The sequence below is a fragment of the Anopheles ziemanni genome, chromosome 2 (genome assembly GCF_943734765.1).
Source record: "Anopheles ziemanni chromosome 2, idAnoZiCoDA_A2_x.2, whole genome shotgun sequence".
NCBI lineage: Eukaryota > Metazoa > Arthropoda > Insecta > Diptera > Culicidae > Anopheles > Anopheles ziemanni.
This window is the reverse complement of record NC_080705.1, coordinates 19,165,943-19,192,034: the sequence shown is the minus strand read 5'-3', so window position 1 is coordinate 19,192,034 and position 26,092 is coordinate 19,165,943. Positions and strand designations below refer to the sequence as shown.

Sequence of the window (26,092 nt, the reverse complement as noted above, 5' to 3'; positions counted from 1 at the left end):
CGATTTTTCTTGTTTCTTCTGTCAAATTGTGCACTTTTCCCACCGTGTATAGGTAGCTTTAGAGAGTTTTGCTTTTTTTTTATTTACAGACAAAATGTCAAACGTCTCGACACGTCAAACGTCAAATGTGGCAGAGCATGTTCGCACAAAACAAGCTCGTACTTGTTGTATTTCTTGTTGATATTTTGAAACATCCAAAGAAATTATATCAATCAATTTATGCAATGAAAGCTAATTCGATTTTATATAATACCAATAATTTAACTCACCTGGAATGTGATGGATTTTTCTGTGACGAATTAAAATCGTAACAAGCAATATTTTTCAAAGGGGCATGCTCGCGCAGCACTTCCGTGCGGTTGTACAGTATGCAGCCAGACGCAAAACCGCAGCCTTGCTGTCAATGTCAAATACACGGCAACTTCCGCTTGTTGTCAATCTCTCTCTTTTCCGTCACCTTTCGATTGAAGAAAGTGCACACATTTTGTGTCAGCTTTTTTAATTCAATCCAGATAGGATTATAATCCGATAAAATGGTTAGTTGTGCGTTAAAAACGTAAATAAACATTCAGGCAACAATTGGAACCCGCAACAAAAGTCATGCGTAGCGTCCTTTCGTTTTAATTGATGGTGCTAATGTTGGGGTATTGATTCCGTACCGTGCCACCGCGCTTCCAGCCATCTGAAGTTGTGTTGATCGCTCGGTGGCCGAGGAACCGGCCTTATTTGTGACCGTGAATCGAATTTGTTCTATGTTTTTGGGTGCCCGAATGTGTCGATAGCAGAAAATGCTTGTTACGTAGCCAACGTTGTACTAACTGAGATTTTATCCATTTTCTTTTAAGGCCAAGCGTACCAAGAAGGTTGGAATCGTCGGTAAATACGGTACCCGTTATGGTGCCTCGCTGCGTAAGATGGTGAAGAAGATGGAAATCACCCAGCACGCCAAGTACACCTGCACCTTCTGCGGCAAGGTAAGCAACAACCAACGGAAAGTGATTTTGTGATGGTAAACTAATAACATATCCTCTTTGCTGTTCCAGGATGCGATGAAGCGAACCTGCGTTGGTATCTGGTCGTGCAAACGGTGCAAACGTGTCGTGGCCGGAGGTGCCTGGGTGTACTCGACCACCGCGGCCGCCTCGGTCCGATCGGCCGTCCGACGTCTGCGTGAAATGTAAAAAGGTTGACACAGAAGTAACAAAACGGGCGGAGTTGATTGTCGGGTGCTGTGGATTGTTTCGTGTATGCACCGGTCGCAGGATCGGTCGCTAAGGACCCCATCGAACCTACACATGCACGAATGGTGCATACCAAAGCCTGCAGTAGAAGTGTATTTCGGTTCTCCCCACGATGACGGCGTCCTCGATCAGTGCAAAACACAACATCGGAAATAATTTACATGCCCCAGCGGCAAGAATCAGATCGATCGAATTGTTAATAAAAAGGAGAACGAGTAAACAGCTTGGAATGTGAATCGATGAGAAGGAAATTACGTGAATGGTTGGTTAGTTTTTTTTTTCCAAATGGCGTCATGATAACCGAAAGCCCACCACCATCTGCATCATCATCTGATCGCCAACCTGTTAGTCAGCTCAGTTTATATAAACTGAATGATCATACAGTCTTTTTAGGCTGAGGACAGAGGAGGGGTGGTAGGCCTAAATCCTGGTGGAAGAGTTGCCAAGAATTGGGCCAGTTTGGCGATCGACAGTGAGCGGTTTCGAATGGAGCTTCGCCACGCCGAGTCCGCTTAGCAGTAATAGCGCCTATAAGGCGAATGTTCCACACCACCTCGACGGCGTGGGTTCGAATCCCAACCGAGACCGGACCCCCTCCCCTGTACGAGAGGACTGACTATCCACGTACGTACAACAGGGAAACAAGTCTCGTAAGCCCTTAACGGGCAGGCATGACCAAGAGGTCGTTACGCCAAGAAGAAGAAGAAGGCGAATGTTCATAATCCCATTTTTGCAATGGTGGTCACGCCATGGTATCAGGGCCAACTTGCATCGGGTATTAACTGTTGATTGAGCTCCTCGACGAAATCTCTCTATTAACAGCTTATTTGTTTCAGTGGATAATGTTTAAAATTTCCCTAAAGAATAAGATTTGTAAGCAAACATACTACAAAGCAAAACAAAAGAATGTGTAAAGTGAATGGATATTTGCATATTTGAATTACACTTACCTAAAACTACCGATTCCAGATTAAATGAAACGCACAGAAACACACATTTTATACTTCATTTTGTAATTTAAATCTTCTCTTTCATTTTGATTTTTTTCGGTGTTTTTCTTAAAGAAAAACGATTATTGTTAAAACAAAAAATAAAACCCACACTCAATAACGGTCAGGTTAATGGCATGGTAAAATGGTGAAAGGGAAAACCCTTTCGCATTCCGTATTTTCGCTTCGCGTAAACATTCGTTTGAACTAGCACAGCCATCATTATTAAATTATTCGTTTAGAATTTGAGCGTTTTTAACTTCGGTTCTTACAGCACAAATATTTCTTACACGTCAGCGAATTTTTGCGCCACGGCAAGGAACACTTTTGGATCATGCCCATTTTACAAAGAATTAATTTATGTTAAATCAAAGAAAGAGAGAACTCCATCGCTGCGATCAACACCGCTGGAGGAAAACGACTAGGGAAGAAAATAAATAATTTGTCTTTGCGTTGTTTTTCCTCGCTTTTGGCAGTCATGTAATTTTTATTCAGTCATCTCATCAACATTCGCATCCAACATATCATTTGCTCGCATCATACGCCACACCATACAGCAAAATCATCGCATTCTTCTGGATCCTTGGCGCAAATGTACAAACACGCGGTCAAACTTACAAAATACACTCTCTCTCACGTTCGCTTAGATCATACTAACCACATAATTTAATATTCACAGCTTACGCACATTCTCACTTCCAGTTTCTCCACCCCATCATTACGTCTCGTCATCCCCAATCCAAGCACACCCACAACGCATCCACCCACGACCCCAAAAAATCCGCACACGAACTGATGGTTTTTGGTTCATTCATTCTCAATCTCACAGCACAATAGTGTCTAATGTGTGTATGATGATGGTGGTTGTGTGTGGCTTCTTGTGCTCCGTAAGTAGTAATCTAGTAGTCGTAGTTGTTGAGTACTTTGTAACCGTTCTGTAAGCGGTCCCCAAGAAGTCCTTCCAAGTTCCGCTAACGGTACGTACCATTTTCAGGCGATCCTTTCCGTTTGTCAGCCAACTGGATGAAATTGATGTCTTGTACGTATGTCCTTCTCTTCTCTCGTCTGCTAATCCTTCCATCGCGTGTTCCATGGGGAGTCTTTGGTCAGGTTGGACATTGTTATTCAAAAATAATGCAGCATTAAAAACTAGGTCCTCGTAGTCGATTCATTTTGCTGTTTTCCTAACTAATAATCGTGGGTTCTTTCTGGCGTGAAACTTCGTTTCGTTTATACAGCACATATGATTATTATTATTATTATTTTTTGGTCAGTCTCAAACGCCTGTCCGTTGGCGCCTCATGTTTTCCGAAAAGTCGTTAATAAATTGTTGCCCACCAACCCAACCCCACAACGGGGAGAGCAGCTAGCTGTTCACGTGTTTTGTTGTATTCGTCCTTCCAATGATAGAATTTCCTCTCAGTCGCGTGTGTACATTTACAATGTTCAGTATTAGTTTATCGATAATTTGTTGCTTCTAGCGGTTTATTTGTTTCGTTTCGTGTTTCGTATAAGGAAAATGTCTCACAAAATTCACACATTCGCTCGCAACACGTGTACACACAAGCACACACACATATATATAGATATATTTGTTTTACATACAACTCTCGCAAAAATTACACCCGTATTCTTTCCTCAATCATGCAATCACAATGTTTCACACATCATATTAACATAAGCTACGCTTCTTTTTCAGCTCATTCATACTGCACCACATTTGAAAACTATTGCTCACAAATATACGACACTCCTTCGCTTCCATTCATTTTATATTAGATACGCACAAATGCACACACGCACGCTGCATACATCATTAAAATTACAATCTCGCGATCATGACGACCAATTTATCTGTGTATGGTATGGTATGGTACCGGTTGTGTAGTTTGTATTTAAAAATTTCCTCTTTATACCAGGCCCAGTTAGACTTGGTGGATAAAATTCGAAATCATAGTTTTTGTTCATACGAGGAAACATAATGTTTCTACCTTGATTGGTTGCTATCGTTCACTACAAAAACTTTTGCTCCAACCATTTTCTACCAAGAATTTGAAGCATTTGTGAACAAGATTCTATTAACAAATCTTGTACCATTTTAAATAACAATTAAACTCGTAAAGGATTTAGCTACAGCTTGTGAATGTTCGAAGGAAAAACTTATGCCTGCTAGCACAACAAAAAACCCGGAAACTTACGAAATAGAGATTAAAACCGTTACAAGGTGATGCCTTAGTTCAATGAAACAAATTTCAGATTTGTTCCCCCCTTCTTATCGACATGACTGATACTATGTTATTCAACTCAAGCACCTTCAGCGTCCTCATACAGAACATCCAATGTTCGATATCTCCTTTCACTTAAATATGTTTTCCCCTTATCACACACCACGCGATCGTTCAATCGACATCTATGACACACACGATTACGCAATCACACCACGCGCTCTTTATAAGTTTACGCACTTACATTGTGTCCTGCAAGCAATACCAGTTTTACACTTCAATCAATGTAACTGAATCTCAGTCATTCCATTTGAAATCGCACGCATCCAGACAAGCATACGCACATGCTCTCATTCTCTCTCCCTCCTAGCTGATACAACAATATTAGCAAGAATGAAAAAAAATTACATTTTTTATCACTTTTTTCGGTTATGCTTATTTTTTCCAGAGATTTTGTGAAGGGGTTTTCGTTTAGTTTTACAAGTTTTTTTTGACATTCTCCATTCAAAGTAGCCTGGTTCGGAGCATGCTAGATGATGTTTTTTTATTCCCATTCCAGTAACCTTGCTTTCCTAATATGTCAGACAAGTGTAAGGTAGAGTCAGGTCCTTTTCAAGTATGTTTTCGGTAATGTATAATTTAATTGGTCCTCTACCGATTAAATCGGGATAATAGGACACACACACACACACAAAGTTTGTTGTCGGTCGGGTCAGGAATCCTTCCACAGGCCACGCAAACATGATATTGGGTTGTTGTTTTTGCAAAATAAACCCCTTCGTTTAGGCTTTTCGTCTTCTGCTTGGCGTATCTTTAGACCTCACATTTTCTAGTACTCTATACTAAGTACCAAAATAAAAACAAGAAGTCCCACCTCAAGCTTGGAGCAACAAAACATTATTCATCCATGTTGCATTTTCTCTATATGTAATGCCGAACCATCGATTTGTCTTCCATTTCTAAGCTGTTATTCCTCTCTCCAGTCTCTTATGCATCCCTGCTCTGATCACTGTACCTAATGGTTGGCTTCTTTTTGTGTTTTGGAACATTTGTTGCGTGTGTACATTTGTTTTGTTGTTTCTTTGTTTGATAAAAATAGTTTATGTTTATGTGTTTCGTTACGTTTGCTTATGTTAGTTGTATAAATGTTAGTACGTTGTTGTGTCCTTCTTTTCATTACGTTTTCAAATTGTGTTAACCATACTTTGCTTCTTCGTTTCATTATTTTCTCCTTCCACTTCTCCTTACTTCTCATTCCGTGTTTTATCTTAGGCTATGTTTGTTTGTCCGTATCGGTACCTGAGTAAATTGTCGCAGTATAGTTCAGTGTAATGTTGCTTGTGCAGGTTAATAAGTGATATTTGACTATTGCTGTTCTTTGCTTATCGATTATGTCCCATCATCCCAGGTTTAGCGTTGTCAAAATTTTGCAATCTAAAATTGTCACGTAGCGTCGTGTAAATTTTGATTTTCTTACAATTTTTCCCTTTCATTCCAACACCACCTCTTTCTTCGTCATCATTAGAACAATCAAATGTTGTTTGTTCTCGATAATTTCATCTAAACCGAGTAGTTAAACATTTAACTACCATATAATTCGACACCACAATGGATCCGATTCGCGCGTGATTGCCGATATGGCGTAAAATAGTAGCTCTATCTATCACCAGACCGGAGAAAAGCGGTTATTTTAACCGCGATCCCAACTCTCATTCGCTAGAAAAAGAAGATTAGTCACAAGCTATCGACATAATCTTCAATTTGATTGATATATGACGGCAAATTTTCAAATGTTCGCCTTTAAACGTATTGCGTTTAGTTCTTCTGTTAACGTATAGTGTGCAGTAGTGTGTTTGGTTCTCGTATCGTTATCTTGTTTATTCAGTCGTTTTTTTTTTTTTGTTTAGCGTGTACGTTCCATTTCCTATGTTTCTCTTTAGCCGGGCTAAGGAAGCATCATTCAGCAAGAATCAATAATGTTTTTCTAGATAAGTTTGTCGATTTTTTGCCATTGTTTTAAATCTTCTTTTCTCCCCGTTCCCGATATGAGGAAGAGCGTAAGTTGAGACATTTTTCGTTCTTGCGCTATTATTGTATCATTTCACTTCACCGTACCACTAATCTACCTAATGATATATTTGTTTAAGGATTTTCCACACACTCTCGCATTTTGTACGGAAACACAGTTTGATGATGGTGCGTAACAGTCTCAAACATTCGAGCATCCTTCTCGCCCTCTATAGTGTGTTTCGACCGTCTTCAACCCTTATTTTAGCAAAAGGACGAGAAGTGATGTAAAGCTCATTCACACTTAGTGTTTCCATTGGATTTTTTCTTCTCTCCTCCCGTCGGACAGTCGCGGAATGGATCTGTTTTATTTCACGATTATTTCTTCAACAGCGCTTCTCGTCCGAATTTCCTTTGTCTAATAAAACTACAATCGAAACTAAAGTTTAACTAATTATCAACAATTAAGAATCACACACTTTCAAGGAACTCTGTTCGCATTCATGTACATATTTTACACCTCTCATACATGCAGTTGATTGTGAACGACATTGAAATAAGTCATTCAGACGTTAATTGAACACTCATCCCTGCGTTTGTCTTTAGGTTCATTTAAAAACAGAAGAAATTACTACAACAAAAACAAGCCTTTGTTTACCAAAGGGAAATGTACTTTCCACAATGTGAAAGGATTTAGCGGTTAAAAGCTGGAAAGAAAATTAGCATAAATGTTCGCTGAACATATTTCTTTTATTTTTTATTATCTATATTCAGCAGAAGAGAATTAAAATCATTAGCTTGCAAACAAGCGCATCCAGATAAAATCGATCGAAAAAAACGACATAAAAAAGTAACAAGGAACGTTCCGTTTTTCGTACATACATTACATTTCTCCATACATTTTAGAATGTTGGACGAAAAAGAGGAAATTGGTTTTATCGTAGCTTTATTCATTCATTTCATACTGGTTTTGGCATAACCACTTCAGGCATACAAAAATCATACACATTTAAACTTCCGCAAACATACATCATACATCCTCTTTATTGATCATTCTCTCTCTCTCTCTCTCTCACTCGATCTCGCATTTGTATTATTTCATGTAAACTCACTAATATCACGTTCATTCGTTTTCACGACCCCCGTATTATCAATCATATCTTCATTCCCCCAAACAGGTTGTGCCTTATAACAATCGCTATCTCTCACCCAATCATACAATAGTTGGAAAAATAGATATATCACGCATTCGTCCGTCCGCATCCGCAGCATAAGCGACCTTTTATCGTTTTGCTCCGTAGTAAATCTCACAATCGCTCACACGTCCAAAAATGCTTTCGAAAACTCAACCATACTCATTCACATAACAATTTTATCAGGTTTCATCAGCACACACATACACACACATACATTCCTCAAGCATCGTCTTCGAACATCCAACACACCCCCGAGAATGTTTTCTTAAGTGATCGTAATCAAAGGTTACAATTATGAACTCCAGAAGGAAGTTCAACAACTCATCACCCAATCGTACACACACACACACAGGGTTTATCAAAGATGCTGCTCGCCTAGTGCAGTGTAACCAAAATTCGCACATACTTTCTCATCATACATTCCAACAATCAATTCATCATTACCTAATTAGTTGAACCACACTCAACCCCAGGGCAGCGTTCAATTCAACATATCCCTATCAAACCTATTCATCACTCGCTCAATCATCCTTCCCCGGTTTCACGCACAGTTCTACAATCCAGCAAATGCACGCACAAACTCTAACTACAATTGCATGACTTAACCGTGATCTCTCTTTTTTTAATTTTTTTTGTGTCTTTTCGAGTTTTTCTGTTCTTATTTCTGCTTGAGCTATATGCTATAGGGTTTAGATCTCGTTCAGTGAAATGTGGTACCTCATAATTATTTACCCATGTTCCTATATAGCTGTACTGTGTGCCATTAGTCTATTTTGTCTATCCTCACTTTTTCTCCGGGCTTCATCGCTATCTAAAACAAGAGCCAAAACAAATCAAGAAAAAAAGTAATGAAAATCCCGTTTCGACAATTTGGTTTCTGTTTTTTTAGTTTTAGTTTATACGAATGAAATTAATGTTCGATAGGCGAAAACATTTCTCTGTTTCTTGTTGTAGTCTGGTAAAAATGAGGAATAGGACAGGGGGACCCATCGACATGGCCTTACTTTCACCGCCTTTCTTTTTTGCGAAGGTATATAAATTAATTTACAAAACGGGCCTAGTAATTCCTTTATAGATAATAATGATAATAAAAAAATCGAAGCTCGCCTATCCAACAATTTTTCAATATCTCTGGTTGTGTGATTTTCTAATTCTTCTTCTTCTTCCTCTTGATAGAAAAGTGTAAACGAAAAACTACTTAAAAACAAATTAAAAATTAGACGAGTGTTGGTGCCACGGTGAAAGTACCAACTACCTTTCGCTTTATGTCCTCTGTCTGTAGTCCTTTGTTTCCACCCATTTATGGGAGGATAGTCAGTTCAATCTTTCACTATGGCACTCCAACATACAAACACCCGTCACGGCCAGCATGCGTATCTAAGCTTCTATACCCACAAATTTCTAAACCCCCCTCGGCAGTAGCGCCCGCTCCTAGCCACTCCGTTTTTTAGAAGTTATTAATAATTTGGATGTTTCTTTTGCAAAGCAAAAATTGTCTATTAATTATGACAAAGTTGTTGGTGTTAACATGGAGCTTCTGCTGATCTTCTACTGCTAGCTTACATTCAGTGAACGAAGCAAGAACGGTGTCGAACGGAAATATTCCCGCCTTATGAATAGTCATCTGCCCTCAAAATGAAGTCGACAGACGAAAAGTAGATCATTGTAGTCAAAAGTAAAATACTCTCGACGCCAGCGACGTGCTTCTTTCTATAGTTCTCTTAACAGATTGGTTTATGAATGTAAAATGTTGAATAAATCACACACAATCGACGCATGATAACAGAAATTTACATTATTTGTAGATATTTGTATATAGAGTATGTGCAAGAAAATGAATGTGTTTGTGTAGCTTTTTTTCTCGTTTCATTTTCCCAACATAATAGTTACTCCTAAGAACGCAACTAAAAAATAAATTAATGGTATTGGTATATCCTCCGCCGTAAAGTATCGTTTGTTGGGTGTTGTTGGTGTGTTTTTATATCAAATCTAGAGAGGGACAAACTTACTTGAAAGCATCGGGGGTAGTGGTCAAAATTTTAATGGGACATCGGATCGGAACACACGAAGAGACGCGCTGCGATGATTTTCGCTAACACACGATGATGCTCGTTGGTGACATCTTGAAGATGCAACAAGCAAACAGATGGGAGAGACGCGATGTTGTTGTTCTTCATGTTGCACTGTCCAGCAGCAGCCGAGATAGCTCGGATTTACGTATCCCCTTGATGAAACTGCATTGTACAAGTTGTTCTTCTGTCACCATGGTGTTCAGGGGGGCTTTATAACTAACAATGGAACTAAGCTTGCGAAAAAGAAACTTGTCTTCCGGAGGGGGTGTCGCAGATGAATTATCAATATTGTACCATGATGTCCATATAAAAACCGACGTCGCAGAAGCTCAGATGCCTGGGAAGTAGACACCCTACATACAAAGTGTGGTGTTGTATAGCAGCCCAAACTTTGGAGGCGTTTGTAACTAATGAGGAATAAAGGGAAGAGGAATCGGAGGAGGGGGATGATGATAGTGCACTGAGATGGCCGATTAGGTTGCCGGAACGGTGGTCGTCGGAGTAGCGGCGCTGCTGTTGTTGTAGTTGATGGTATTGCCATTGATGCTGAATCCGAATCTGCAATGAGCGACGAGAATCAATTTACGGATGGATTGGGGCCGCTACACGAGCTACGATCGAGGCAATCAAAGCAGGAAAATTACAGAACCCAACACACGGAATGAAAATGGCGACGACAAAAGCCATATGAACACACGTACAAAATTTCACACACACACAATATGGAAGAAGCGCATTGGAAGGAAAACCGCCGTAAGGGTGAACGAAAAACCTATCTTATAATGTTTCCTACCTAAAGAGCAGGGAGATTACTTTCTCCAATGCGAGTGGAAAAAATGGCCCTATGGTAGGCGACGGACTATGATCCTTATTGTAGCCTCGATTAATTTAGGTAAGTGCAGGAAAATCACATCAAACCCAACTCAAATACAAGGCGGTGTTCAACAATGAACGATGAATCGATTTGAATATTAAAACTATTGAAAAGAATGATCAGCAACATTTAAAAAGTGGATGCAAAGCCTACTCGTTGAAACTGAAGTAGGCGTGGCTTTGTAAATGCTAAAATAATCTGAAAGCTGAATTGAATTAATTTTGTTTTAATCTAGTCATTTGTTTTCATTTATAAATAGTATATTAAACATAATTTAGTAAGAATTGCTAAAAAAATAAAATAAAAAATTTCTTTAGCAAACCGAGTTAGCACGTTAAATACGCCAAAATACTCAAATTCGTTTCATTTTCAATCAATCGTACCATCTTTATGTGATAAAAATCAGAACCTTGAAGAGGGGAAATTAAATGAATTTATAAAACGTATAAGGATCCACATGTCACCACTCATTGCAGGAAACGTAGGGCTCTATTTGTAAGGTTATATAAAAGCGATATACAAAAGGAAAAAAAACAATGTATGAAATAATGTTAGCACAAACGAAACGTTCATTTAAAAAGTGGTTGTGAGCGACAAGTTAATGTTACAAAACAAACAAATGATCTTTTGATGAAATGAACATAGTGAACATAAAAAGAAACCCAAATGAAACACATTTGTAACAAAAAAAACTCATCCTGTGAGTTGCGCACAAAAGCCAGTCACATTCTCACCTTGCAGTATTTATCTTTGCCTCGCACACTTGCTTGTGTTACGGTTTTGCTGAAGATATATTAGGGACGATCAAACGCCCTGCAAGGATCATCAACTCCAGCAACACCCGAGACAAAAGACCAACCATCAGATTGGACATGCTGGACGAAGGATTGACCACCATGGGTCTCATTTTATTCCCATTTTACATATGGGAGGCAATTTCCACATCACGATATGCTCCCCCCCTTTTAGCTGAACGAAAAGGAACTTAAATGCGGCATCCTTCTCCCCCTGTCTGGTGGTATATATGTGTCCTTCACTTATCGAATATTTCTCCAAAAGGTTATCGGTGACACTATTTCCTATAGCGGGAGTGGGGGGGTATCACGAGAAATGGAGATTATTTTATTTGATTTAAAAGTAAGAATAATTTAGAATTTATGATCGTTTGAATGATTTGTGTTTCATGCTAACAGCAAATTGAGTAACGGGAGACAGTAAATGGGGTGTCTCATGGGGTGTGTTGTAATGTTCATGCTTGTCCTGCCCTCGACAATCGTGTGTCGTGCGGCAAGCGTTGGCCTACGCGGTATCACTTACCAACTCGCATTGTTCACCGCCGGCAGGTTCTTTAGCCGCTTGATCTCCTTCAGCGCCCAGGTGGCGAGCGTTTTAGTGCGCACCGTGCGTGAGTTCTTGCCGTCGTTCAGCAGCTCGGTGATGCTTGGATCCTCCACGAACTGCAGCATCGTCTGGCCGAAGGCGCCGCACATGTCGCCGATCAGACCGGCCGCTATCGCAATGTTGCCATCGGACAGCTCCGTATCCTTGGCGATCGAGATGATGTAGTTGATGATGAAGGGCACCTGCGGCAGCATCGCGTTCACCTCCTCGAGCGGCGTCTTGTCCGGGCCCTTCAGACCCTGCACGATGCCGGTGTACGCCTCGAGGACACTCTCGCGCAGCTCGTTCAGGTAGTCGATCATGTCATAGTCGTGCTGGTCGATCTGCACCTGCGTGGCGGCGGATAGCATCGGCAGCACCACATTTAGATACTTTGTGAAATCGGGCCCGATGCCGAGTGCCATATCGCCAAACACGGTCAGAATCTGCGGCTTCACGCTACGGTGCAGATTCGGGTTGCTGAGATTCTGCAGCAGCAGCGTCATGATGTCATCGCAGAACGGCAAAATCTTACTCTTCAGTCCGCGGCAAATGTCACCCGCGAGCCCGACCGCCGTACAGCACACCTGGTACTCCTGGTGGCTCTTGAGGCCCATGTACAGATACTCCTTGAACGCGTCCATATATTTGATGAAGTCCTCCCCGAGAAGGTCCACCAGCGTCGATACAGCCATCAGCGCATCCTCCTGCACGCCGCACACTTTGCCCGAGCTGGAGCTGAACATCGTCAACAGGGCCATCATGATGGCGTCCGAGATTTGCGGTGCGTCCTTCGCTTCTACCTTGCGCAGAACCGACTGTAGCGAGGCGCACAGCAGCGACTGCAGATCGTTGAACTGATGGCGGTCGCTGTGGGAAGCGATGTGCGATTCCATCTGCAGGACGTGATTGATGCGTTCCAGGATAACCATCGTCGTACGCTGCACCGACACGTAGCAATCGAGCGGCGAGTTCTTAACCATCTCCATCAGCGCTTCGTAGGCGGACGAGCGAAGGTTCGCCTGTCCACCGTCGGGCCGATCGGTTGCTTCCAGTAGGTTTGTAATTATGAAGTCAAAATACTTCGACAAGCAGTACGTCTGCGGTGGATCGTCGTCTACGTTGACCGCTTCGTACGCCGCATCCGACAGACCACTGAAGGCCCAGCACACGTTCGTGGCAACGCGTGGTTCCGCCTTCAGTCCGTTCAGGAGCGCCTTTAGCAGCGGCTCCAGGTATTGCTCTTTAATCGCAACCTCCGGAATGACCTCGCAGATGCGCCCGAACGTCCACGCGCACGTATCGCGCACGATCACGCTCGGATCGTACATCAGCTCGATCAGTGTTGGCATCGCCTGCTCCAGCATCGGCTTCAGTCGATCCGTCTCGAGCGCGCTGAGGATCGAACCGAACACCATCACGGCCGCATCTCGGAAGCGCCAGTTCTCTGACTTGATGTTCACGTTCACGAACGGCAGCACGTGCGGAACTATTTCCTCGCCACAGCACGTTGCCAGCAGCATCAGGCAAACGCCCGCGGACTTGGCCGGATTCCAGTCGTCCTCATCGTCAAACTCTTCCTGGTGTGTGAGTTTCTCCATCAGCACCGGCACCAGGTATTCGAGGGCACCGCGCGCGTAATACTTCGAGACGCGATTCGGTAGTCGGCCCGTTTCGGTTGCCTCCTGCGCTTCGATGGCCAGATCGATCTCCTCATCGCTAACGTTCGACCAAAACTCAATGCCCTGCAACGCAATCTGCTCGTTGTCCGACTTCATCGCCTGCAGCGTGATGGGAAACAGTGCCTGCGCCATGTACGCTTCCATGTGCTGGTAGTACAGGGTCAGTATGCGCACCAGACACTGCAGTGCGGCCACACAGATCTGCGTGTCGGTCGACTGTGTCGCCTCGCACACCACCTCCATGATGTAGTTCCGTTCGGCCGTTTCCTCAAAGTTCGCCTTGGTAAACTCGAGCGAATTGTGCAGTGCGTTGGTGGCCGCGAGTCGGACGTGGTTCGAGGGTTCCGACTTGCGCATACCGTGAATGATGGCGGTAAGGATCTGGTTCGACTGATTTTCCAGTATCTCCGAGTTGATGTCCTGGCAGATGTACCCAATCGCCTCCAGCGTCGACTCACGCAGCGCCTCGGTCGACTTTTCGTTCACCACATTGTCCACCAGCTTTTGCATCAGTTCCGGCCATTGTCGCACGGGCAGATCGGCGACGGCAACGTACGCAACGCACTGAGCTGCCGACGATGGACGAGACTCTTCTGTTCCGAGGGTTCCAAGAATCTGGGAAAAGGTAAAAATACACACATTTCGTCAAAGCCCTATTTTTCCTCCGTCATCTTCGCGCGTACTTACATTCTTTCTGATATACTCTTTCATGTCCTCCGGAAACGATCGCCATCGCTCCTGGTACTGTTGCTTGATCGTCTGATCTTTGCTGGTCAGATGGTTCTTTAGCTGCAAACCGGCCGCCATACGGGCGACCGTGGAATTTCCAGGGTACACCAGCACATCGGAGAGCGCACGTAGGAATTCTGGCAAGTTTGTGGCCGCTGCCTGTTCGAGGAAGTTTTTCGCTGCAAGCAGCTCATCCTGATCTATAGTGGCAAGCCGGAAGAAAAGAAGAAAAATGAAATTGTCAAATCAAACGTTCGAAAAGCGCTCGAGAGCAGTATGCCAAGAGATGTAGAAACGTCAAACGGTACAAACATATTCCTCTCCTTTGCGTCGACTTTGCGTAATATGAAATTCCTTCGCTAATAAATCATGATTATTTATCCATTGAACGATATTTTACTTCATCCTGTTTGGCCATGGCGCGATATTAGCGCTTGCAATACGAACGCCATTGCTAGTCTGTCAATTTGCAGGTTATGTTGCCGCCTGGTACATTCTCTTTCTGCCTTTCTGCTAGGCAGCCGTCATCGAGTTACGAATAGCCGCGCACACACACACGCACACCGCCAGAAACACACGGGAGCTATCGTTGGTGCACACACATGCCTGCATGCAGCATAGGAACACATATTGCGCGCCGTCGGCGGAAGAAACCAACTGCTGGCGGCCGCTAGCGGACAGAAAGGATGGTGGTCAAGGGGTGCAAGACGCAATTTCAAGGTAACAATGTTTCCCAAGAAACACAAGCACCGAGAGACGAGTATGCAAAAAAACGCGCTTCCGTCGATGACAAAACGACAGACGCACAGAGCAAGGATTCTGTATCCTTGGCAGGAAATAGGAGGATGTCGGATCAATAGATTTTGCAAATTGGCCTCCTAGAGGCACGTTTGGCACCTCTTTTCCAGAAGAATCGAACAAGGTGGTTGCATACGGGCGCTTTGAAAATACTGCTCTCGGCACGTCGATGCGGTGTACATTTGACAAAACGAACAACGACGTCGGCGAGGGATGACCAAACGAGACATGCTTCACGAGCAATCGGTTGATTATTCATGGCGACTTACCTGGCGAGACGGTTTTTTCGAGAATCTGCACTATATGCATCATTAGATCGGATTGTGGCGGCTGTCGGATGTTTAAGAAACGGAGGAGGAGCACACTTTTTCCCCACAAGAGTGGTTACGATGAATTTGATCGCCTCTTTTTCACTTTCGCGGTCAGATTCACGCGCACCGCACACACCAACTAGCACACACACGCGAAAAGAATTCCGTCACACGTCCGACAAAAGTTACACGACCGATCGACCGAGGAAAAAGACGCACTGCTTGTACACGGATAAATGATGCTCAAAGCAAACCACTGCTGAATTGTGAAACGAGTTTAGTTTAGCGTTTGATGTATGTTTTTTTGTTCTGCCTAACTGCGTGCTTGGATAAAACACTCCTGGCACAATTTTTGCTCGTCCGTCTAACAGCGTTTCTTGGACACACGACTTTTCACAGCAGCGATAGCGTTTTCTTTGAATTCCCTTTTCCAACTGCTGCCTCAACTCTTCCTCTTTCTCTTTCTTTCTTTCACTATCTGTCGGCGCATTCAAAGCACAGTCGTACCGCAGGCTTTACGAACTAATGCTGTCATTTTGGCGAGCTATGACGTCACGATTTCTGCCATTTTCGATATACGCCTCTCTTTTTAATACATTGCCTTGGTTTATTAACTTCTAATGGGTGGTAGGCTATGGAGAATAATGCCGGTAATTACCGGTGGAATTTCGGTTCAATTTGAATTAATATTCAATTTTATGGTATGGTACTGTCAAATTTATTGTTGTGTAATATGTAGTTAAAAACTTAGGAAAAAGTTATTTATGCATTTATGAGGAGCCAATGTTTACCGTAACTTTAATAAATAAGCCTTCATCTTCGTGTCGTCTATGTTATCAATGATGGTGATATTACCGACACCTTCGTTCATATGGTTAAGAACCAGTTGGCCTCGCGTCAGGCGGCCATTTAGTTCAACGTCTCCGCTGTAGCGTTTACTTTCTACTATTAAATGCGGATGTACCAAAATCATCGCAACCAGTAGATCGCATGTCATCCAAAGTCGATCCTTCTCGTCTAGCTTTTCTAACGCCACCCGATCTACTGGGTTTAGAACGCTGAAAATGGTACTATTGCTGTTGCCTAGTTCGTCCATACGCCACTCGAAACTGGTCTGGAGATTTGGAAGCAAAGCTGTTTCCCAGGGAAGCACAGTAAACGGTCCTTGGAACGCGTTGAAGACAATACTGGCCGCCTCTGGATCGGCGTAAAAGTTAAATTCAGCCGCACTTTCGGTGTTACCAACGCCGTGACGATTGCCACCCATCAGGTAGACGGCTTTGAGCAGAGTACGCGTGGAAGGATAAACTTTCAGCAGCAGCGCCAAATCAGTCAGCGGCCCCAAGTTAACGAATGTTATTTCGTTGGGATACTAAAATCGAAAAATTTTGTACAAGCCGCTCCACTTTCTGTCAGTACGGGTTTTACCTGTTCAATCACCTTCTGAAGCTCGTATAAGGCATGCTTGTCCTTTTGCAACGGAGCCCGAGATGGTTCCCAGTCGAACTTTACATCCGAAAAGCCGTCTGCTCCATAGTACATTTCACTGGGATTCTTATTTTCCGGGTCCGGTAGCAACATTCTCTCGTTCGAACAAATGTACACCGGCACATCGGAACGGTTCAAAGCATCTAGCACTCGAAGTACGTTGTTGGCTACATTCGTGGCGTTTGTATTGCCTTTTGCACAGCAGATTGCCATTATTTCCACTTCAGTTTCAGCCGCAAGCAGATAAAAGAGGGCCCATGCGTCATCTGCCCCTGCGTCGGTGCTCACGATGACCTTTACGCGATCTGTGAAGGTTTCGAGAATAAATTAAAGTTCGCTTTTTACGGCTGTTGGCGGATTTGGTGGATTCTTACCAACACTGTTCGCTACTCCCAACAGTGCACACAGTAATGAAAGCACTTTTATGAACTTAAATATCTCCATCACGGATAACAATTCGATGAAGACGATGTTCACAGTCGCGCAGTTCTTGGCAAACAATCCGTAATCTACTGTCAAGACCTTTCTAGTCGTAACGGGGAACAACCGTGGTCAGCTTTCAACCCCCCACTGCTTGTAAAAACGAATGGTCTTGGGTCAACCATTCATGACACACGTGCAGAAAAATTATCAAACTCGCCATAAAGTGAGGGCTCGTCGTTATCAAGTAATTGGTGTGGGAAAAATGCTTTCAACGTTTCTCCAACATAGTGGTGGCCTCATTGTGAATGGAGAAAAAATCAATTGAACGTGCACTATAAAATAATGATGGATGGGGATGGGATGATAGTTATAACATAATTGAGACCAAAGTGCACTTTTGTTTTGTTTTCAACAGACAGTTTTCAGTTTATTTCTTCTATTGAATTGATTTGTGATAAACATTACTCGTTAGCGTTAACCTCATAGGCTTTGCAGCAGACCGAGAATATAACTGCCCAAATCTTCGTCTTGATTCACCCATGATACATTGCAAATCTTGTGCCCGCTAACTACACTCGACTGGCCATGTTGGGCGGCCGTATTAGGCACATCCTCTGTTTCAATCTTGATGTTCACCGATTCCACGTTGATGGAATTGTTATCATTCATCGTTACTGTCCATCCCGAAAGACGCTCATTGAGCATATTGTACAGCTTCTCAATCGTACGCATCGGCGGTCCAGGGTCATCCAGTTTTATTTTAGAGATGAATCTACGGAGAATGAAAAGGTTAAGGAAGGATGTTAGTTGATGAAAAACAACGTGTAACATTTTCCCCTCTACTACACCACCTTATCACATGTCGATCGATACCAGCTTCGTTGAAGATCTCGTCTATGCTCATCAGGGATATTTTATTGTCTTTCATCACCAAAATCCCATGGATGATTCGTCGCCTTTTTGGGTCCGGTGGTTGGGCGTTGTATTTCTTCACTTCATCCTTCAAAATCGACAACGATGTTTCGACGGGTATTTTGATGGGCGTACTGATCGTGCACGTCTCACCGTTGGCCGGCGTGTAGCACTCGATCTTGAATTCCTCCCTGATTTTCTCCTTCAAAAACTCCATCTTTACCGCTTCTCCGTGCACGAGCATGACGTTGCGTGGCTCACAGAACTGGATCAGCTGCATGATACCCTTCGCGTCCGCGTGTGCACTGAAGCTCATGTACTCGACGGACATTTTCACGTCCACGACCTGTCGATTTTCGAACTCTACCTTTTTCGCACCACCCAAAATCTTATGGCCAACCGTTCCCTGCACGCAGTAGCCCGGCATGATGACCATGTTGTTCTCGTTGGGGGCCCACTTTTTGAAGATTTGTAGCGAGAGACCAGCGTGCAGCATGCCTGGGGTGGCAAACACAACCATCGCGCCCGGATTGTCGATGTAGCCTTTGTCGAATGGTTTAATGTGCTTGAAATCAAACATGTTACGTTGTACGAAGGTTTTGCGGATTTTCTGATTTGTCCATGTGATAAACATCTTATAGTAGTTGTTTGCCTTTTCCGTTAATCCGACCGCGAAATACACCGGGTACTTGAGGTTCATACGCTCCCAGTACGTTTCGAGCAGGATGCAAAGTTCTTGGGCACGCCCGAGTGCAAACACCGGGATGAGCACTTTTCCTCCTTTGGCTACGCACTCATGTACCTTTTTCAGGAAGTCACGCTCCCGGCAGCGCTTCGAGTCGCGAATCGTCGTCGCATAAGTGCTCTCGGTGATGAGCAGATCGGGTTTGCACTTATCGATCCACGCCGCTCCCAGATGGCGATCCGGGGTCATGTTGTAATCGCCAGTGTACACGACCGATTGGGACCCAACGCGAATCCAGAACATTGCAGCGCCAAGGACGTGCCCGGCATAGTAGGCTTTGATCTCCAGCTCACTGTCGACCATGACGCTCTGGTGCAGCGTGACCGCGATCACTTTCTTCATGCAATCCTTGATCATTTGCGGAGTGAAAAAGTTACTTTCACCCTTCCGCTCGACGGCTACCTTACGCATGTCCTCTAGCAGAATCGGTGCGATCGCTTTCGTCGGGTGCGTCATGTAGATCGGCCCGGTGTAACCGACCATCTCCGTCATGTACGGCAGAGCACCGCAATGATCGAGATGGAAGTGTGATATGATCACGCAGTCGATGTGGTTCGTGATCGGTCCCTCCGGAATGATGAAGCTGAAGTCGGGAAAGCGTCGCTCGTCGTTGTAGCCCATGTGCATGCCGCAGTCCAGCATGATGTTTTTGCCACCCATCGACAGCAAGATGCAACTGCGGCCCACATCTTGTCCCGCGCCGAGCGGTGTTATTTTGATGTCCGGCATTGCCGGTATGCGTGGACACTCCGAGAGTGGTTCAACACTAACAATTACAGTAGTATTTCCTGGTTTCTTCGAGCAGCAGGTTACGTAGTGGAAACGCGACAGTGCACCGTGTAACTACATGAAACTGGAAATGTTTTACTATTACAAAACAGCAACCAAAATGTAGGAAATGTAAACAATAGTGTTGGCCGAATCGGGATTGGGAAGACTTGAAGATTCGATCCCTAGATGGATTCCCAAGATTTGAATCCCATCTGACGGGTTCCAAAGATTCGAATCTCATCTGACGGACTCAAACAATTTGATTAGATTGCGATTCGTATCAGATTTGATTTGTTTGGGACTCGATTTTATTCGGTTCTGACTTGATCCTAATCTATTTGAATTTGATATGACTTGATATAGACACGAGGTGAGTCGAATTATTCACGTAACGAGTCGATGTAGAGACAATGTGATTGATTTCAGTTTACTCGACTTGGGCGCTGGTTAGAATGGATTGAACATAAACAAAGGTTTTTGCACGATTTAACTTAGGTTCGAAAACATTCATGAACTTATTTTTAACTAAGAAACGTTTAGCCCTCGGAGTAACAATGATTCAGACCAGGACCTGATATACATTTTTACTAGATAATGAATAAACGATTCAAAAGAATAAACGATTTCCAGACCGGCATTGATTGGTTTACAGCGTCTCTCGACTGTGATGGATTGGGATTCGGATTTGGGAATTCCATGTACCCACCACTAGAGCGAAGCAGCAGCGCGCCAACAAGCTTCAAAAACCTTGGTCACAGCATGAAACAACGACTGAACTAGCTAATTTGTTCACAACTTTTTAGTGCCTCGGTCTATTTCGGCAACAGACCCCTCAAATGAAAGGGATTTTGAAGGCAAATAACTTGATACAATAAATATCACGACGAAACTGCTTGACGTCGTTATTTTTTTTATCTGACCGTAGAAGGTGTATGCATCGCTGTGTCGCTACATTGTAGAAACCTTGCAATTGCATGCAAGTAGTACTGTGGTAAATTTAAAAACGAATTGTACACAATTTCACCTCAACTTACTTTTTAAACTTTTTAATTCATACTTTTTACTTTAAATTCGTTCTCGGTATGGCATTGTCGAGATCATATAATAAATTCTAGCATAAAAACTACTTTTTAAACAATGTTCACATCACATTACAAATCTAATACTTTTAAAATTAATAATTTCACAGAGCATTTGGCAAAATTCAGCTTTCTGAATTCGTTCCTAATCCTAATACATATTTACTCGCTCTTCCTTTGGCTCAATCGGCAACTCCGTACACTCAATGTACGGGGGTGGAGGACTTTCGCTTGGTACATTTTGTGAACGATTATTGCGGGGCAGAGTGCCCGACGAAGGCGCTGCCGGTCGAATGCTCATCCACGTGGGTTGCTGCTCGACGCTGTGTCGAAAAGCGCCAACGTGTTGCTCATTCAATTGTGTTCGTTCTCGTTCAAAGTTTCCCGAATTTTGCTGCTCCCATCCCTGGCCGGTGTGGGAAGCGGCACGGGGCACCAGGTGGAGGCTCTCTCCCGTATCTCGTATTTGCATCGGTGGGATGTGACGGTTGTTAATGTTGGCTAGCTGCGAATTACTGCGTACGTAACGGGGCTGCCGTTTGGAAAACAGGTTCACCAAAAATTGTCGCGTATTCTCGTGGTTCTGGTAGATTTCGTCCTGGTATGCCGTTGCCCTGCGGTTCCGCTCACTGCGCGGTAAGACGGGCGACTCGTTCAGGCGGGTATCTAAAAGGGGAACGGAGATCGATTATCAACCAATCGTACATCAATTATCAGCTCGATCGGACATTACGTTCGAACCGATTCCGATCGCGAAACTCCCGGCGAAGTTCACGCTGGAGGCGCTTTTGATCGGACGACTGGTTTGGCATGTTCTGTGCCCGTGATCTTTCGCGACATTTACGCACCGCCCAGTGGAGCGAGTACGTGATGAACGATCCGAATAGGAATCCCACGAGGATACCACCGATCAGAACACCGGTGCGATAGTAGCCGCTAGGTCTGGTTTCCTTATGTGCCAGAAGCTGCACGTACGCATTGTACAGCTCACCGTACTTCTGTTGGCACTGGACAAATTGGTTGCAGCTTTCCTTCGATGGATCGTCGGTACGATCGCTGTAGGAGCACGTTTGGTCCATGAACGCCGGCCACCATTCTTGTCCTATTTTTGACAACGGTTTTTGGGTGCCGGTGTTCCATACTTCTTCGATCGCAATGTCACGACGATCGTTTTGCCCTCGGTTTAGCGACGGATCTTCCTGCATGCGCTCAAACTTATTCACCATTTTTGTAAAGACTGCAAAGAGCGTACCAAGCGTTAGTTAGCGAATAAATCTAGTGGCCCTCTTCACTTACAGCAGCTATCGATGTGAACCATTGTTACACGATCTTTGAGCCATCTGACTGTTTTGCGAACCGGTTTGGTCGTGCAGTCCCACATGTTACCATTCAGATCGATCGAATTCAGTCGGCGCAGGTGTGCGAACGGTGTCGTCGATAGACTTTTCATTAGATTCTGCGACAAATCTAACGACTCCAGGTTGGGTAGACTACTGAACATCGTGTCGAAAACGTGCGGTATGCGACATTCCGAAAGGTGAAGGAACTAAAACGGTGAAAACAGGTAACTTGCAGCGAATGGCGTACATTTCAAATGATGGTTATCTTACCGCAACAGTTGCACTCTTGAGAAACGGTTTCTCCGGAAGCATCATGAAATTATTATTCGAAAGATTTAGATCCACCAGCTCCAAGTTGCGCTCGAACAGTTGCTCGTCCAGATGCTCCAGCCGATTGTGAGACAGATCGAGCGTCGTCAGCCGACGCAGGTTGGAAAACGCATCCAATGATATCGTTTGGATGGAGTTTTCCGACAAGAAAAGTTTCACCACATTAACGTACAGCTGTAAAGAAAGGGAAAAAATACATGACATTACATGAGAAATCTACTTGCACTTGTCAATCGTCTTGTGAGTCACCGAGCATGTGGGCACAGCAATAAGTCTGTTCCGTTGTTGCCTTACCTTAAAGTTATCATCCTCGATCGAAGATATCATGTTAATGCTTAGATCGAGAATTTCAACACCATGTGGGACGTCGGTGTATGTGTTGATAAGCTTTTCATTACTTTTACCCGGAAAGAAAGAAAACCACAAGATATGGAGCAGATAAGCGAAAGTGTTACAAACGTCGCGGCGTTTGCAGTATTCTAGAAAAACGACTCGTAGAGGGTTACATTTTTGGCCACTTTTTTCATCCCATAAAATACCTGCAGTCAGCCCTCTTCAAGCCATCCACCAAATCACAGGAACACATTTTTGGGCAAAATTCTCCACTAGCCGTACTAGAGCTGCCATTGGCGAACGAAATCAGTCCGAGGGCGCAAAGGGACACAATCAGAACGTGACACATTTTGATTTGACTAGCAGTCGAATTTTTCTATCATTCGTGTAAACGTTGACTATTCCCTGGCTCGCGCGCCCACCCACACACACACACACGCGGAAACGTTTTCCTTCAACTGTTTTCTAAACTTTTGCCTCTCGTCAGCTGAATTCTGGTCGCTCAAAATCGCACCATCTGTGTGCGGATAGACCGAGAGAACTTGTTCAAACACTTAGCACAGAGCACTTTTTACATTTTTGTTATTTTAATTTTTTTCGATTTTGCAACTTGCTCTCGTGTCACCTGCCACCATCGAACTGGCTCGACTAACGAGACGAAGGGAAGATTCACCACTGCCATCGGCTGGCAAACACTTTATCGTGCGCGGCTGTATGTGGCGCTGTACCTGTTGGCTGTTGTGATAAGAAAAGATAAGGGTCGCCCTGTGCGTCGACCGAGAACACACACGATGCAGACGATAACGATTAGAAACACACACACACAAACCACACGGTAATGCACCGCCGATATTGAGTTAGAAAAAATACATTAGGTATTTGCCTTGCCCGCGTCGCGGCATACGAGACTGCCTCGGCTCTCCGTGTGAGGACCATCGCGGGCGTGGGTGAAGACCAGCCTGGGGAAGCAGGATTTTTTCCACGGTTCCGTACCGAAGGTTTGACCTGATGTACGTGTGTGAAGGTACGGAACACGCGGTCCATTTGTTATTCAAGACCCATTGAATCACGTCACGACACGTTGATGCACCGCAGCTTCTGATAAGACGATCAATGAGCAATCGACGTTCCTGCTCGGAAGCGATAAGGGTCTTGCAGACCCATCGTTAAAGAATATTTACTTTATGAATGACACCGTTAACACGGGTGTGTTCCATGATATGTTCTAAGGTTCTGCATATAGTTTTAATTCCATAATCGATTGTTTGTAAACTAAAGTAAGCGATAAACAGAATGGGTTACTTATCATTTGTGATAGGATAAAACTGTATAACATTATCTAATTATGTAAATTTTAGTGCAAATACAATGCTAAATCAGTTTATCACTTTAAAAATATATCGGCCTTACGGTTGGTGGCCGAAACATTAGCCATAGCCGACAAAAGTACCAAAAGATAGTTCTTTTATATATGGCCAATACGGTAGACTGCCGATCCGTTTGGGTTGAAAATTGTGGAATTATTTTGTGGGTCGACTTTCTAAGTCAACACGATACAACATGGTCACTACTTTGCGTTTCTCCGAGAGCCTCCGAATAACAGAGCTCTGGGTCGTTCTTTCTGACTAAAAAGCCTCAATCGACTCATCCTCATAACAAAGCCTATATTTTCTAAGTTTATCCTAATCATTTGGTCAATGGCAACCTACCGACTTTTCATCATACTTTTTCTTTTCGTGGTGAAGAGTGCCACAGCCAATTCAAATTAAGTGATAACGCTGTTAGATGTATCCTAAACACAACATAAAGGCTACTTGTAATACGTTTTCAATAGACAGTTAATAGCGTTCCTGGTTTTAAATCGTAGCTATAAGAGATCCCGATCTGAAAAACAAACTCGTCCTCATCAAACGGCAAACAGTCAAACCACGGCGAAACCCCTCCTTCAAACATTTACTTGAGGCCAGTTTCGTGTGCGGTAAACATCAAAGGACAGTCTATGCAACGGCGGAAACTTGAACACTGCAGTTGTTGTGGCAATGCACTCGATGGAGCTCCCTAACTTTGGTTTTGCGTGACGCACAGAGGACGCTGGCGCTGGTGGAATGAAAGAAAGCAGGACAAGACACTTGATCGAGCATGAGAAAAATTACTGGGGTATGGAGAAAACTAGCTTGGTAAGGGGAGGATGCAAGGGGCTGTACTTTCGCTGTAGAAGTCGAAGTCCCTGAGGCATGCAGGGAGAAGTGAAGCGGAACGGGAAGTCGACGGAGTTGACGGTCCAAAGATAAAGTTATTTAATTATTTTTAATTTACTGGACACTTAATGGTTAGCGGGAAATAATTTGCTATATGGTGTAAGGTACATGTGAAGCAAAACATGCATTCGTTTTGTGACATGCCCAATTTAAAAGGAAAATAGTAATTATTGACGCACGAAATTTAGAAGGAAATATAAAAGTCACACCATCATTCAGATCATAGGCTGAAATGGTAAAAATAAAAAATCTCATAGTTCCTCCCCCGAGGACGGACTGACTGATCCACGTACACAAGGGAAAAAAGACTGGTAAGCCCTTAACGGGCAGGGATGACCAAGACGGACGTTAGGCCAAGATGAAGAAGACATGGTGTACAGCAAGTCGGACTTTTAAGAACTTTTAAAATTACTATTTAGTGGAATGAAATTGGAAATATGCCATGTATAACAAAAAACGAAATGTTTATTATACAAAAAATTGTAACTAAAGTTTGATGTGCGAAGAAATATCCAATGCATGTTTCCATCGACACCATCTGGAGGAAACTACAATCGTGTGAAACATAACCCGCATGAAAGTCGCACATGGAAAGTCAAAATTTCTTTCGTTCCAATCGGTCCTATTTTCCTGCAACCCGAAAGTGGACACCACCGGGATCCGGACCAACTCGAGCACGCCGCGGCCTTTGGCAATGTGACACGCTCTGACAAATAGTGAATGCTTTCTGTGTGCCGCGGCAAACTTCAAAGGCAATCCGGCCCGAACCGAACTTTATTCGCCAGCATGTTTGAAACGAGCGCTCCAAGCGAAAACGTTACCAGGGGACGGTTGCTGAACCTGACGCTGGAACGAACCTTGGCTGAAACGGTGGCCGAAAGGTCGCTGCAGCATGTTCCACCCTCCTGT

The 26,092-nt window shown here is 43.7% G+C and overlaps 5 protein-coding genes across 6 annotated transcripts; 1 reads left to right on the top strand and 4 right to left on the bottom strand.

The window, feature by feature from the left end:
- Positions 1–410: 410 nt before the first annotated feature.
- On the top strand, positions 411–1,319 carry LOC131283062 (large ribosomal subunit protein eL43). Its single transcript, XM_058312624.1, has 3 exons — positions 411–536; positions 846–974; positions 1,044–1,319. Exons 1-3 carry the CDS (start codon positions 534–536, stop codon positions 1,179–1,181), a joined length of 270 nt encoding a protein of 89 aa, XP_058168607.1. The 5' UTR covers positions 411–533; the 3' UTR covers positions 1,182–1,319.
- An 8,771-nt stretch (positions 1,320–10,090) lies between these two features.
- On the bottom strand, positions 10,091–15,924 carry LOC131281420 (importin subunit beta). 2 transcript variants are annotated; one of them, XM_058310749.1, is made up of 4 exons: positions 15,463–15,924; positions 14,354–14,595; positions 11,922–14,281; positions 10,091–10,276 (listed from the first exon to the last, which is right to left on the bottom strand). In XM_058310749.1, the coding sequence occupies exons 1-4, from the start codon at positions 15,503–15,505 to the stop codon at positions 10,204–10,206; spliced, it is 2,718 nt and encodes a 905-aa protein (XP_058166732.1). In that variant the 5' UTR covers positions 15,506–15,924; the 3' UTR covers positions 10,091–10,203. The 2 variants fall into 2 exon arrangements, with proteins under 2 accessions (XP_058166732.1, XP_058166733.1); XM_058310750.1 differs by having other exon boundaries at positions 10,133–10,288.
- Positions 15,925–16,291: 367 nt separating this feature from the next.
- Positions 16,292–17,479, bottom strand: LOC131283050 (nucleoside hydrolase-like). The gene is made up of 3 exons (XM_058312613.1): positions 17,367–17,479; positions 16,933–17,297; positions 16,292–16,876 (listed from the first exon to the last, which is right to left on the bottom strand). Exons 1-3 carry the CDS (start codon positions 17,434–17,436, stop codon positions 16,292–16,294), a joined length of 1,020 nt encoding a protein of 339 aa, XP_058168596.1. The 5' UTR covers positions 17,437–17,479.
- A 375-nt stretch (positions 17,480–17,854) lies between these two features.
- LOC131283039 (integrator complex subunit 11) lies at positions 17,855–19,839 on the bottom strand. The gene is made up of 2 exons (XM_058312602.1): positions 18,267–19,839; positions 17,855–18,187 (listed from the first exon to the last, which is right to left on the bottom strand). The coding sequence occupies exons 1-2, from the start codon at positions 19,799–19,801 to the stop codon at positions 17,896–17,898; spliced, it is 1,827 nt and encodes a 608-aa protein (XP_058168585.1). The 5' UTR covers positions 19,802–19,839; the 3' UTR covers positions 17,855–17,895.
- A 1,181-nt stretch (positions 19,840–21,020) lies between these two features.
- Positions 21,021–23,274, bottom strand: LOC131293122 (uncharacterized). Its single transcript, XM_058321200.1, has 6 exons — positions 23,132–23,274; positions 22,887–22,989; positions 22,533–22,766; positions 22,219–22,468; positions 21,656–22,159; positions 21,021–21,588 (listed from the first exon to the last, which is right to left on the bottom strand). The coding sequence occupies exons 1-6, from the start codon at positions 23,272–23,274 to the stop codon at positions 21,074–21,076; spliced, it is 1,749 nt and encodes a 582-aa protein (XP_058177183.1). The 3' UTR covers positions 21,021–21,073.
- Between the last annotated feature and the right edge of the window lie 2,818 nt (positions 23,275–26,092).

Bases quoted from the DNA above. Each gene is read 5' to 3' on its own strand.
- LOC131283062 (XM_058312624.1), top strand. The intron at 975-1,043 runs GTAAGCAACAAC...TTGCTGTTCCAG, and splicing joins CCTGCACCTTCTGCGGCAAG to GATGCGATGAAGCGAACCTG.
- LOC131281420 (XM_058310749.1), bottom strand. From the start codon at position 15,505: ATGATGCATATAGTGCAGATTCTCGAAAAAACCGTCTCGCCAG. The intron at 14,596-15,462 runs GTAAGTCGCCAT...TTGCCACTATAG, and splicing joins CGAAAAAACCGTCTCGCCAG to ATCAGGATGAGCTGCTTGCA. The intron at 14,282-14,353 runs GTAAGTACGCGC...ACCTTTTCCCAG, and splicing joins AAGAGTATATCAGAAAGAAT to ATTCTTGGAACCCTCGGAAC.
- LOC131283050 (XM_058312613.1), bottom strand. From the start codon at position 17,436: ATGGAGATATTTAAGTTCATAAAAGTGCTTTCATTACTGTGTGCACTG. The intron at 17,298-17,366 runs GTAAGAATCCAC...AAACCTTCACAG, and splicing joins GGGAGTAGCGAACAGTGTTG to ATCGCGTAAAGGTCATCGTG. The intron at 16,877-16,932 runs GTAAAACCCGTA...TTTCGATTTTAG, and splicing joins TTCAGAAGGTGATTGAACAG to TATCCCAACGAAATAACATT.
- LOC131283039 (XM_058312602.1), bottom strand. From the start codon at position 19,801: ATGCCGGACATCAAAATAACACCGCTCGGCGCGGGACAAGATGTGGGC. The intron at 18,188-18,266 runs GTGGTGTAGTAG...CATTCTCCGTAG, and splicing joins ATCGATCGACATGTGATAAG to ATTCATCTCTAAAATAAAAC.
- LOC131293122 (XM_058321200.1), bottom strand. From the start codon at position 23,274: ATGTGTCACGTTCTGATTGTGTCCCTTTGCGCCCTCGGACTGATTTCG. The intron at 22,767-22,886 runs GTAAGGCAACAA...CTTTCTTTACAG, and splicing joins TCGAGGATGATAACTTTAAG to CTGTACGTTAATGTGGTGAA. The intron at 22,469-22,532 runs GTAAGATAACCA...TCACCGTTTTAG, and splicing joins TCAAGAGTGCAACTGTTGCG to TTCCTTCACCTTTCGGAATG.